This window comes from Ursus americanus, chromosome 32 (assembly GCF_024610735.1).
Source record: "Ursus americanus isolate L20-20 chromosome 32, mUrsAme1.1.p, whole genome shotgun sequence".
Lineage (NCBI taxonomy): Eukaryota > Metazoa > Chordata > Mammalia > Carnivora > Ursidae > Ursus > Ursus americanus.
Window position 1 is genome coordinate 3,301,653 of NC_142158.1, and position 13,768 is coordinate 3,315,420.

The 13,768-nt window shown below is 40.7% G+C and overlaps 1 protein-coding gene across 3 annotated transcripts in view; it reads right to left on the reverse strand.

Moving 5' to 3' along the window:
- Positions 1–13,768, reverse strand: part of CARMIL1 (capping protein regulator and myosin 1 linker 1) — a 304,280-nt gene that overhangs the window by 64,361 nt on the left and 226,151 nt on the right. For all 3 annotated transcript variants that reach the window (XM_045800481.2, XM_045800480.2, XM_045800482.2), the window contains exons 27-28: positions 5,027–5,202; positions 1,895–1,982 (exon numbers count right to left, since the gene is read on the reverse strand). In XM_045800481.2, the coding sequence (XP_045656437.2) occupies positions 1,895–1,982; positions 5,027–5,202 (264 nt within the window). The remainder of the gene's footprint in view (positions 1–1,894; positions 1,983–5,026; positions 5,203–13,768) is intronic.

A 13,768-nucleotide genomic window follows, 5' to 3' on the forward strand; every position in this document is an offset into this window, starting at 1 on the left:
TAAGATTTACTTATTTATTTATTAGACAGAGAGAGACAGCCAGTGAGAGAGGGAACACAAGCAGGAGGAGTGGGAGAGGAAGAAGCAGGCTCCTAGTGGAGAAGCCTGATGTGGGGCTCGATCCTGGAACGCCAGGATCACGCCCTGAGCCGAAGGCAGACGCTTAATGACTGAGCCACCCAGGCGCCCCTGATTTAATTCTTTTGAAATGATGAGAACCAGTTGACAATACCGTGGAACCTCCGGCAGCATTTCTAAACTTAAATTGGAGAATATATTAATGTAATTGGAATGTCTTTGAAAACGAAGTTTCCATTTTTTGGGTACTATTCCTTTCACACAGCAGTTAAGCTCTCTTCCTACAATCCAAATCAGCAGAATATTAAAATAAAGTTCAATACAAAAATGTGCCCACTCATTTCTTTTTTAAATTGTAAAAAAAAAAAAAAGTTAATATTTTCTGAGTAAATTTTTCAATCAAATGCAAAGAAAGTGAACAATTCAGCCCTTCAGCGTGGAGCTCAAGTGCAGTCATGTTGACACAATATCAAGGAGGCATTTTGAGGCCATTCTTGCAGCTGTGGGTTATCGAGAAACTGTTTCTATAAAGGATGCTCCATTGATTTTGTTTCTGCTTATTTAAAAAAGGAAAAGTCTGACTTGGGAGCTCTAAACACTAACAAAGCTCTTTCCTGTGCCATAAACTAGAAGCCAGTGCTTCTTAAAGTCTCTGGGGTAATGAACCAGTTTTTTATATTTCCAGTTTGCCACAAACTGATATATTGGTAAAATACAATAAAAACGAAACTTGGGAGAAATAACATGTGTTTGTGTTATTATTGTGGCCATCTCCAATTGCACTAGAAATTTCTCCATGTTTCCTCTTGGTGGTTGACCTAACCTTGTCAGGGACGGGCGTCCGGTGGTTAGTGGGCCAGCTCCAGCTACAGGCAGTATTTTCAGTGACGCCGCTGGAAACGCCTGTCCTACCTTTTTAATTTTAGAGGCCAGCCTACGTATTTTTCTGAAATCAGTTTTTCAAAATATTCACGTTGTCCGCCTCCTGGGGAGGCAGCAGTTACTGTTCTTGTCACTGTGGTGTCCTCTGGCGTCACCAACAATTCAGTGCCACAAAGCTGGCTATCTCCAGCCTGCGCAGTTAACCAGAAATGTTGCTTGGGGAGAACATCATCACTTGCTTGAGAGGGTCGTGTCACATCACATTGCTCAAATGTCTGAGACACGAGATGTAAGGAGTCACAAAACCTTCATCTGTGCCTCAGAGGACTTCCTGAAGTTGAAAACACGTAAAGTTCCTGATATATTCTTTCTATGCAGCAGTACTGGAAGTAAAGTCTTCTACCTTGATGAAACCAGTCTCTAGACGAAGCCAATTTATTTCTTTACCTCAGCTACATCCAAGAGGCCTGGCTGGGCAGCTACCAATCCCTAGAACGTGTCCATTTTACTCTGGCCTTCCTTTGGACTCCAAATATTTCCTTTCCCTCACCCCATGTTTTCCGGAGTAGTTCATTCTCAAACGATCATAACGGAGAGCAACAAAATAAGCACACAAAAGTTAAATAAAGTATCTTAATTTTAGATCTCGGTCTCAGCATTATCTTAACCAAACTTTTGACCTGCGTTATAGATGGACAACAAAATCTCTCCATATCACCACTTCTCCTTTCCCCTTCCCCTTTCCCTCTGGAGAGATTCTAACATATTCTAGAACTGTCTGGAAGCAATGCAGGAGAGGAAAAGTAGGATCTTGGTCCATAAAGCTGCAAAGGAGTAAGATGCAGGAAAGAAGCCGCATTCCCAACCTGGAGCCTGCCCGGCGTCACAGCAGACCACAACCGGAAGTCCCCCTCAGGATGTCCACCGCACTCACCAGTTTATGATGGCAGTGTGACAGTGCATCCAGGATCTCGTCCACAATACGATCAGACAGGAAGGAGGCCACTGTCAGCTTCACTTCACTATGTGAAAAGCAGAAGGACACAGTAGCATTTTAATTTGTGCAAGGGAAAAACATCACCCACCCCTGATGCTGTGTTGATAAGGTCAACTGATTCCGCTTTTGTCTTTGAAAATGGAATATAAGAACGTGTGAACAGGGCTAAGGATTTCCAACAGTAAGCCTTAAACACTGACATAAACACACAGGTAACAGACTTGCTTGACCAATTTCAACCTGCCTCTGCAATCTCAAAAACTCAAGATTTCGTGGTAGAAATGAACAACATCTGGATAAAGACAAACTTAATGGGAACCAGATGTACCATGTGGTGAGGAACAATTCTTCCATTGACATAAAGGAAAACAAACCTGGGCTGCAGCAAATTAAGGAAGTCTAGTCTGATTGTTAAACTTTGGTTATTACTTTAATATGCATGTCCCCCGCCTTCAAAAAAATACAAAACTTTTGACCAATCCAATGGTACCACACTGAACTGCTTCTGCTGTATTCCCCGTTTTACTTCAAACTGCTACAAATTCCCTGTCTCCTGCCTTTTATGAACAGAGATTCCCAAAACATGCAGTTTCGGGGTTTCTCGCCTGACCTTAAGAAGGCATCCAGGCAACCGAAAGTAACCCACTAGTTTTGGAGTTTTTACTAATAAACAAGTCAGCCACGAGGGTCTCCATCAGCCAGCTCGTGTTTCAGTCTGCATTTTAGCTATTTGGTATTCGCCAGAATTCAAATTCCACCTGTGTGCCTTCCGTCGGAATAATCCTACCGAAACGCACGTGCGCACAAACGGACACAAACGCCCAGTACAGCTGAAGGTGAATGTGCTGGAGAGACGGACCCACGCGCCAACTCACCTTGTGAGTTCGGTCTGCTTTTGAAGTCAAGAATTTTAAAGTTTTTAGAGCAGGGAAAGGAGTTATCAAAATAAAATTATTTAATCCTAAAGCTAAGGTTGAAAGTGTATTTGTGGAACAGGGAAAAACCTTTCTAACCTAAAGGCGGTCATTTGCATTGAGATTTTTCTGCCAAGGCAGATTTCAGATGGCCGTAAAAAGGGGAGGCACTAAGGCTTTGATGTCTACATTAGAAATTTTCCTAGGCTAAAGATAAAAGGATGTTTCTTTAATTCCTGTCTCTGAAACAAGGTCTCGGGCGCTATTGGGCTTATCTAATACTTTACTTTGATTCCCCAGAGGTGTCTGCTGATAAGATTCACCTGGGTCTCATCAAAAATACAGATTACTGGGTCCCACCCCAAACCTGGGGCAGGAGGTGGGGGTGGAGGGGAGGGGGGACTGGGAATCTAATTTTGACAAGTACTTCCTCTCATTTTTTCAGGCGTGTTTGGGAATTTTACTTCCTCATGAAACTATAGAATCAGTCGTTTTATTTCTTTCTCTCCCATGCCCCCGAGTTGGGGAGGGGTGATTTATCTGTTTCAAATTGTAGCACCAAAAAAGATCCTTTAAAATGCACTAAAAAAAAAAAAAAAAAGTTTCAGGATTGTTCTATCATTTTGTTACTTGGATAATACGCCTCCTTACTGAACTTCCAAACCGCAAACTTTCTAGAGGAAACGATTCCACGTAAGCTGCGTAGGCAACAGCCCTATCTGGATGTATACACAGGTGTGGACGTTTGCATTTTCATTCCATCAGTGCTCCGAGCAACGCGGTATAAAAAGCCAAGCAAGGAGTTAACGAACATGGAAGTGATTCACTGATAGAAGGAGCTCTAGCCTGCTGTTCCCTTTTCAGAATTAGCCCATCTTCAAAAGAAGTGACCATAACTGACAGAATTTGGTACTCTGGTAAAGGCACAGAGTATGATCCTTTGGTAATTCAATCCATTAGGACAGAAGAATGGTGGTCAATGCATTTTTTCCTCCTTAATACTTAAGGGGCTTCCATAAAAATCCTAAAACTACGGGTTGCAAAAATATGTAAGCATACCTAGTCAGGGCTTGAGTCAATAAAATCACTGATCTATGGGGTCCTGTAAATCTTCTAAATGGCCTTTCATTGCTCAAGTCTTATCATTGCACTGGGTTGGCATTAGTGTCTTTTATTTTTAGAAACCCCAACACTCACACACACACCCCCCACACAGGACAGCTGCACCCTAGACCCAAGACTGTCCCATCATTGCAGAATTCCTCAGTCATCAAAGTTCCATGATATACCTTCCATATCTAGGTTATAACATCATTTCTGGCTTATTTTAACTCTCATTTTTCTCACAGGTTCTCATTCGGCTACACATCATTCATTCTGTGTTAACACAACTCCCAGGTCTTCAGATAAGAGCTGGGGTTTTGTTTTTGTTTTTTGCTACATCTAAGTATTCTTATCGAGATTCAGAAACAGTTAAAGGGGAAACTTAAAAATATTTCTGAATTTAGTTTCTAGTTTGCTGACTCCTCAACAGAGAAACACTGAAGATTCGTGGAGTATCATTTAGACTGCTAACCACCCAGAGTTTCTAGGTGGAAATGGAGGAAAGTTTGTTTGGTGATCACACTTTCTCAATATTTGTATCTTGGCATATTTTTCAAACTTTACCAAGCACGTGGTATGTACGTCAACACTCCAGCATTAGCACATACACAGTGTCCAGACCCACCAAAGAGCGCAGGAGGAAAAAACGGCCAGGTCAGAGCGGGCCTCTTTGCCTATCTCTAGGCTGTGCATTTGCTCAGAACAGCACGGTGGCAGAGAGCCAACTTCAAGTTAGTAAGTTCTAAAGGTGGAAGTTAAGCTTCAGGAGGCGAAAACAGGGATTACAAACATGTACTCCCTATTAAAAATCAAACACCGAAAAAGAGCAGATAGCTGTATGCTCTTCGTAACGCAGGCATGTCTGCGGTCGTCTAACTTTGGAAACGTATAAACCCAGGCATCTGTGCGCAGCTCTGTTTTACACAATGACTGCCCACCAGACACGCCTAACACATCACGTATGGCCAGAGCCAACAATAACACTCTTCACAGCTGCCTCGACTGCGTTCCCAGAAACTGCAGAGCCTCGGCTTCTTAACCATCAACCTACCTAATTTTGTTAAGGATATCAATTCCAGACTGCTCCAACAGGACATTTTTCACAAAGGTACGTGGGATGGAAATCTTTTCAGTGCTGGCGTGAATCAGGTCTTGTCGAATGTGGGCTTTCTTCATCACGTTGGGACAAAGGTCCTCGGCGGCATCGACCATGGACTCAAGCAACACCTGTAACGCAGCACAGCGGAGGGGACAGGTGACGTCAGAGCACGGGGCGGGGTGAGGGGGGCAGAAAGTCAAGAGCTGGTCATACATGACGCTGAGCCCCCCGAGAACAGGGATACAAGAGTCTCGGAGAACGAACAAGGATTCTGAGCTGCTCCGGGGGGGGCCTGTGCCTGCTGAATGATTGCGGATGTCGGGTTATTGCTTTAAATCACCCGGCAGACCCACCCGAGCTTTGGGCTGGCATCTGAAGGGTCAGAGTGCGCCGGCTGCACAAAGCACCAAGGCTCTCGGGAGAAGATGAAAGAAGACACGTATCAAGCCTTTATACACCAACTTACCACACCAGACTGTTCTCCCTGCTGCTAGAAAATAAAGTGACAGATACCCCTAGAAAATGTATCGCACTTGAACTGTTGCGTGATTTTTGCAAATCACAGAATCCCCAAATTGAACCCTTCAATAGCTCTGTCAAAACATTGGTAGTGAAAAAACCCATGGATATATGCTTTGAAAAGAAAAGCTTTAGTGTTAAGTAAAATTACCATTGTTACAACAAGAAACAGCATGAATGACAGACAAAACCATTTACTGGGCACTTGCCAAAGAACAATCAAAACTCTAGAGTGAGCAAAATGTTCCTGCACATTTTATCCTTCTGACACCTGTGAAGATGGGGGAGGGGGCTGCATTTCTTGTGATCCCCATTTTGAAGTTGAAGAATGTGAGCAAGGGGAAGTTAAATCACTTGCCAGAGATGGATGACAAGGCTGGGAAGTGGGAAAAAGGGCGTAACACGCATCAGCGTGAGACAGAAGTCTGAATCCTAGTTGAGGGACACTGGGCTGTTACTGATTTCCCGATTTTACTTTCCTCCTGCATAAAATGGCAAATAAAAAAGTTCTTGCCTCCTGAGATTATTGAAGATAAAATGACATTACGCATGTGAAGTGTTCAGTATAATGCCAGCACACGACAAAAATTCAGCCTGTCACAAATAATATCATGTTTCCAAAGATGCTACTTTCAACAGTAAGATCTCAGTTTGGGGAAGGCAGCTTGATCCCATTACTAGTCCAGTGAGAACAAGGACGAATGAGGTACCATTATGGGCAGACTGGTCCAGTGCTCTGTCTGCTCCCATATTCACATACAAGCCCCATCCCACTAGTACCACCCCTCATTCTGCTGTGGGATAAGCAGTAGAGAAGCAGGACATTTATAAAGATCTTGTGGAAAACCGGGGAGGAGGGGGAGGAGGCGGAGGAGGCGGCCACCTGATAAGTGTCCAAAAGCAACTCATTACTTCGACAGCAGCTTTGCTCTGTCCCTATTATAATGCTAATTACTGATTTCACACATAATTCCAGGATAGCTTCAAGCAATGCAAATAAGTCAGTTTAAGACAAATTATCTTCCTCTTTAGCACTGGAATAAACACACTCTGGTCCAGACTAGTAGCGTCTAGCACTCCTGATCAGAAAAACCTCCTGTATCAATGTGCTATTTGGATTCTGTTAAGTTCAGCAATATGTTTGTGACTTTCAGGAAGGTTCCGCTGCATGACAGTGCAAATTGGGCTAGAATGAATCTCACACCTAGAGAGGAGGCCTGGCTTCCAGTGTAGACCCTGACATGAAATTTCTGTGGAATGTTATCACAGGATAACTTTGCAGATCTCTGCATTCTCGCTACAAAATCATTTCTCAGACCTCTTTCTGCTCTACAAATTGATAACTGCATGACCTCGACCCTATACAAAGGAATTTCAGCCTGCCCTAGGCATTCGATTCAACAGTGGCTTTAGAGTGAGCCCCCTACGACCCTCTCTAGCCCACTACTGACCAACATGACAATACAGCACTTTATATTTCACCAAAGAATATCATCCATGGTAGCCTTTGATCCATACGACAACCTTCTAAGCAAAGGTTGGTTTTCACAAATCCATTTTATAGCAAGGAAATCAGGTCTTGGAGAGGGTAAGTGATTTGCTTGAGCTCATTTAACTGGTTAATGGGACAGGTGAGATAGGGACTCAGATCTTCTGATCCCTACTCCGGCCACCCTCTTCCAATGCCCCCACCTGTTACCCAGAGAAGCATCCTTTTTCTCTCTTTCTAACCTAGAATTTTCATCCCCTGTCCCCTTGGGTCAGTGGTATCCAAGGCTACCATGGCAGACATTCTAGTGATGGGGTTGGTAGAAAGGGGAGAAAAAATGTCAGGGTAAGTTTGCAATGAAGCCTCTGACCACTTCTTGATGTCCAGCCCCCAGCTCAGATCCTAAAACAGCATCTCCTTCCAAGTATCATGGCCTTCTGCACACCAAACCATATTCTTCAACATCCATCCTTCCCATGGCTTCAAATTACTACCTACATTCCAACGATTCTCAATCAAATGTTTTATCTACAACCACCTACATAATCCAGATCATGCATGTATAATTCCATCTGTTAAGCATTTTCACCTGCGTTTTCTACCATGGAAAGATCAATTGTAACACACTTCATCCTCCCCTTACCCTTCACTAAGCAGTAACTACAGCAGCAAAATCAACTGTGCTCACAAAGTGTTTATTGTGAAGGTACCAAACTCGATCAGAAATTTAAGTCTCCGTAGACTCGACCCACCTCAGCCCTGTTCACCACATCTCCCTCTAAAACATGTTAAATTTACTCCTACATGCTTCCTCAAAAGCAGAAATATGTCAAAAGATTATTCATTAGCATAGGACAGAAATCCCTGAAATATCTGGTAACTGCTCAACTTGCTAGCTTCATTTCTTGTCATATTTCTATACTCCCCTTGTAACTATTCCCATTCAATTATAGTTGCAGTCCCCCACAGGATGGCCCAAACTCTGTCTCCATGCTTTGCACACACCATTCTCCTGGCCTAGAGTCCTTCTTTTCCCCTCTGTAGCCAGAAAAAATGGTCTGCACTCCTCCACACTCAGCTCAGCTCAAGCATTACCTGTTTGAAGAGACGCTCTTGCTTTTCTCCCCGTATGCCCTTTACACCCCAAGCTTTGATGACGCTCTTTGGTAATCATATAGTATCCAGTGGGGGCCTCAGAAATTAAATGTGTCATAAAATGGTCAAGAATGTAGCACCTTTTAATCATTGGGGGTGTGAAAGAACCCTTTCGAGAATCTGATGAACACTCATCCAGAAAAATTAGTATAAAATTTTGCATGTAATTTTAGAAGTTCAAGGAGAGCTAGAGGCACCAGACTCCAGATACACAACTTGTACCTGATGGCAATTGTGAAATCCTACCCTTTATTGCCAGGGTCTAGCACACTTCTTGGAACAATCTCTAAAAAACATATAAAAAGCATTACAAGCCCAGGGACTCCCTGAATGTGGGTACTAAACAGTCCATCTTTCCTCTACTAATCTCTCTGTCGCATTGGTTTGTCTACCTCTGCATACTGTCCTAATTATGATACGTCTTAATATATGCTAGGGCAAGACTACCACCAACTGGTTTTTCTTCATAAGTGTCTGAGCCACTTTTGAGTACTGCTTTCCCATATGTTTAGAATTAGCTTTGTCAAGTTCTGTTAAAAACCTGTTCAAATTTTTACTGAATTGTATCCAATAATACATGAGTTTGGGAATAACTAAGATCCTGTGATACTGACTCTTCTGTCCATAAACCTGACACATATTTTACTTTGTTTTAGACTTTCTTTAAAGACTTTCAGTCAAGTTTTATAATTTGTCAAGTTTTTATAATTTTTCATCGCTGAGGTTTAAACATCTTTTTAAAATTTATTCTTAGGTACCTTAGAATTTTCAGTTGCTATTTTAAATGGTTAATTATTTCTAATGATATTTTGAATTAATTGTTGCTGATATATGGAAATGCAATCAGTTTTTACATGTTGGTCTATCTCCAGCAACTTTATACTACTAATCCTAATAATGTACCTGCAGATTCTTTTGGGGTTTCTATGTAGACCATCATAAAATCATAAAATGTGCAAATCAGAATAATTTACCTTCCTTCTTAATCCTTACAATTTTCATTTCTTTTGCTTGTCCTATTGCACTGGCTACAATCTTTAATATAATGAATAGAAATGGTAATAACAGACATCTTTGCTTTATTCCTGACTTAAAAGAAAATGGTTGTATCTTCTCCCCCAATTTATTAAAAAAAAAAATCCGGACCTATAGAAAAGTTGAAAAAATGAGATAATATCCATATCCTTTTCCTAAAACTCAGCAATTGATAATAATCAGCAACATTTGCTTTTCTCTTTCTCTGGATCATTTGAAATCAAGTTGTAGGCATCAAGACTCTTCCCTCCCAAGTTTAAATTATTAGCTTTAGCTCATTAGTTTCCAGCCTTTCCTCACTTCTGATATTGGCATTTAAGACCATGTATTTCACTCTAAGTACTAGATTAGCTGAAGTTCAGAGGTCCTGATATTACTATTAAAATTATCATTTAATTCTGAATATCCTCTTATTTAAATCATGCTTTCCCATTTGACCTTTTAGTTATAAGTAATTTCTAGGGAAGCCTGCGTGGCTCAGTTGGTGGGTGTCTGACTCTTGATTTCAGCTCAGGTCATGATCTCAGGGTCGTGGGATGGAGCCCCGTGTCGGGCTCCGTGCTGAGTGTGGAGCCTACTTAGGGCTCTATCCCTTTCCTGCTTGTGCACACGCACATGCTCTCTCTCTCTCTCTCAGATTAATAAATAAAAGTAATTTTATTTGTAAACAATTGGATTTTTGCCCAAATTTTCTTTTGCTACTAAGTTTTGTTTGAAATGGGACCGGAGAATATAGTTTTTAAAAACTGTTGTGATGTTCATTATGACCTCCTTGGCATTTTTCATAAATATTCCAGGTATCCTTAAAAGAATTAACATCATTCTAGTCCACTTGATCAGAACTGAGAATTCTGTTGTTTCAATATTCTCCTTCTTTAGTACTTAATCTGAAATGTTCATTTCTCTAATACATTATTATTCTCTTTGTTCTTTTCTACTGAAGTATAATTAATAACATATTAGTTTCAGGTGTACAATACGATTCAACAGTTCTATACATTTCTCAGTGCTCATCAAGGTTAAGTGTACTCTTAATCTCCTTCACCTGTTTCACCCCTCCCCCCACCCACCTCTCCTCTGGTGACCACCAGTTTGTTCTCTGTATTTAAGGGTCTGTCTTTCTGTTCATCATTTTTTTATTTGTTAATTTGTTTCTTAAATTCTAAATATGAGTGAAATCATATGGTATTTGTATTTTTCTGACTTATATCACTTAGCATTATACCCTCTAGGTCCATCCTGTTGTTGCAAATGGCAAGATGTTATTCTTTTTTGTGGCTGAGTAATATTCCATTGTATATACCTCTTCTTTATCCATTCATCTACTGATGGACACTTGGGTTGTTTCCATATCTTGCCCATTGTAAATAATACTGCAAGAAGCAGAGGGGTGGATGTATCTTTTTGAATTAGTGTTTTCGTTTTCTTTGAAAATACCCAGTAGTGGAATTACTGGATCATACGGTAATTCTATTTTTAATTTGAAGAATCTCCATACTCTTTTCTGGAGTGGTTGCACCAATTCATATTCCCACCAACAGTGCACGACGGTTCCTTTTTCCCCACATCCTCACTCATACTTACTTCTTGTCTTTTTTACTTTAGCCATTGTGTCAGGGGTAAGGTTTGATTTGCATTTCCCAGCATCTTTTCATGTGTCTGTTGGCCATCTGTCTGTCTTCTTGGAAAAAATGTCTATTTAGGGGCCCTGCCCATTTTAATCAGATTACCTGTTTTTTGGCACTGACTTGTAGAAGTTCTTTACATATTTTGGATATTAATTCCTTATCAGATACGTCATTTGTAAATATCTTTTCCTATTCAGTAAGTTGCCTTTTTGTTTTGTTTTGTTGGTGGTTTCCTTTGCTGTGCAAAAGCTTTTTATTCTGGTGTAATCCCAAAAGTTTAATTTTGCTTTTGTTTCTTTTGCCTGAGGAGACATATCTAGAAAAATGTCTCTATAGCTGATCAGAGAAATTACTGCCTATGCTTTCTTGTAGGAGTTTTATGGTTTCAGGTCTCACATGTGGGTCTTTAATCCATTTTGAGTTGATCTTTGTGTGTGGTGTAAGAAAATGGTCCAGTTTCATTCTTCTGCATGGAGCTGTCCAGTTTTCTTGGCACTATTTGTTGAAGAGACTGTCTTTTCCCTATTGTATATTCTTGCCTCCTCTGTTGTAGATTGACCATAAAAGTGTGGATTTATTTCTGGACTCTCTATCCTGTTCTGTGAATCTATGTGTCTATTCTTGTGCCATACCATACTGTCTTGATCACTACAGATCTGTAGTACATCTTGAAATCTGGGAACGTGACACCTCCAGCTTTGTTCTTCTTTCTGAAGACAGCTTTGGCTATCTGGGATGTTTTGCGGTTCCATGCAAGTTTTAGGATTATCTGTTCTAGTTCTGTGAAAAATGCTGTTGGAATTCTTGTGGGGATTGTATTAAATCTATAAATTGCTTTGGGTAGTATGGACATTTTAACAATATTGGTTCTTCCAATCCATGAGCATGGGATAGCTTTCCATTTGTTCATGTCATCCAATATTCTCTACCATTACTTCTTAAATTTACTTGACCAATTACTGCTTGTCATTTTCAAAGATTTCTACCATAACGGTGAATTTGTCAATTTCTCTTTGTAATTGTGTCCACTTGTTCTAATATACATGAAGCCATAGGATTAGACTCATACACATTTGAAATTGTGTATTTCTGGTACATTGGATCATTCAATGATCTGTTTTATTTCCAGTGATGCCTCTTCTATTGTGTCACTAGATCTGGGCAGGAGCATTCCTCGGGTTTGGAACTGAACCTTATATTGCAGGATGGTTAGGTTCATTGTCACCTGCCAATGCAAGTGGCTGTGACAAACCAAAATAATCTCAAATACTTCCTGATGCCCCTCCAGGTGTGCAGTGTAACCCCTGGTTTAGTGCCTCTGTTTCAGTGGTTACACGAGAAATTTGAACATGGATACTCTACTTCCTGTCTAAAGCAGCACCGTCCAACAGAACCTCCTGAGATGATCGGGGCTGACGGACGAAGGAGCCTCTAGTTACACACAGCTACTGAGCGCTTCAAACACGGCCAGTGAGACTGAGACACTGAGTTGTAAGCTTTTAAAATTTGATTTTAATTAGTTTAAATTTATTTTATTTTTTTTTCCTTACTTTTTCCCCCAAATGTCATTTTTTTTAATTTTAATGTTTTTTTATTATATTATGTTAGTCACCATACAGTACATCCCTGGTTTCTGATGTAAAGTTCGATGATTCATTAGTTGCGTATAACACCCAGTGCACCATGCAATACGTGCCCTCCTTACTGCCCATCACCAGCCTATCCCATTCCCCCACCCCCCTCCCCTCTGAAGCCCTCAGTTTCTTTCTCAGAGTCCATAGTCTCTCATGCTTCATTCCCCCTTCTGATTACCCCCCCTTTCTTTATCCCTTTCTTCCCCTACCAATCTTCCTAGTTCTTATGTTCCATAGATGAGAGAAATCATATGATAATTGTTTTTCTCTGCTAATTAGTTTAAATTTAAATGACCACAAGTGGTTAACAGAGAATACACTGGACAAGCAGGTCTAATGTGGATATCTTAAATCTTTTCCAGAATATGACTAGGACCTTAGACTGTTTTTCCTCATTCCTTATTGACTTAAATACTCACTTCTAGTATTTTATTTCTTCTTAATTTTATAGCACAAACGGGGCATTAACTCTATTGATTATAGTCAGCATTTCTCTTTATCCACATTTGGCTTTTTCCCTGCTTGTTATTCTTTCTTGCAACTCAGACCCTTTCTCTGATAATTTTTCCTTTGTCCCAAAGTATATCTTTTTTAAAAAAGATTTATTTATTTATTTTAGAGAGAGAGGAAAAGGGGCAGAGGGAGAGAATCCTCAGACTCCCTGCTGAATGTGGATCCTGACGTGGGGCTTGATCTCACGACACTCATATCACAACCTGAGCTGAAATCAAAAGTCAGACGCTCAACTGACTGAGCCACCCAGGTGCCCCCAAAGTATATCCTTTAGGTGTTTATTTAGTGTAGTCTAGTTACAGTAAGCTAGCTCAGTTTTTGTTTGCGTGAAAGTATTTTTCATTTCATCCTCATTCTTAAAAATTAGTTCTTATTGGATATATCATTCTTGGTTTACACTCTATGCTCTCTCAGAAGCATGAAGATATTTTCATTGTCTTCAGCTTCCACCCACTGTTGATCTGGGAGCTGTCTTGTCTTAATATTGGTCTTTTTAAAGTAATACGGCTTTTCCCTCCCTCTGGCTCCTTGCAATATTTTCTCTTTGTTCTCAGTGTTTTTCACTTTTCATTATGTGATTCTAGACATGGATTTGCTTTTATCTACCTCACCTGGGTTTCACTGGACTTCCCAAATTGAAAGATTCTGGTCTTTCACCCATGCCTGAAATTCTTGGCCACCATCTCTTCAACGGTTGCCTTTTGCTGTTCTCGCTTTCCTT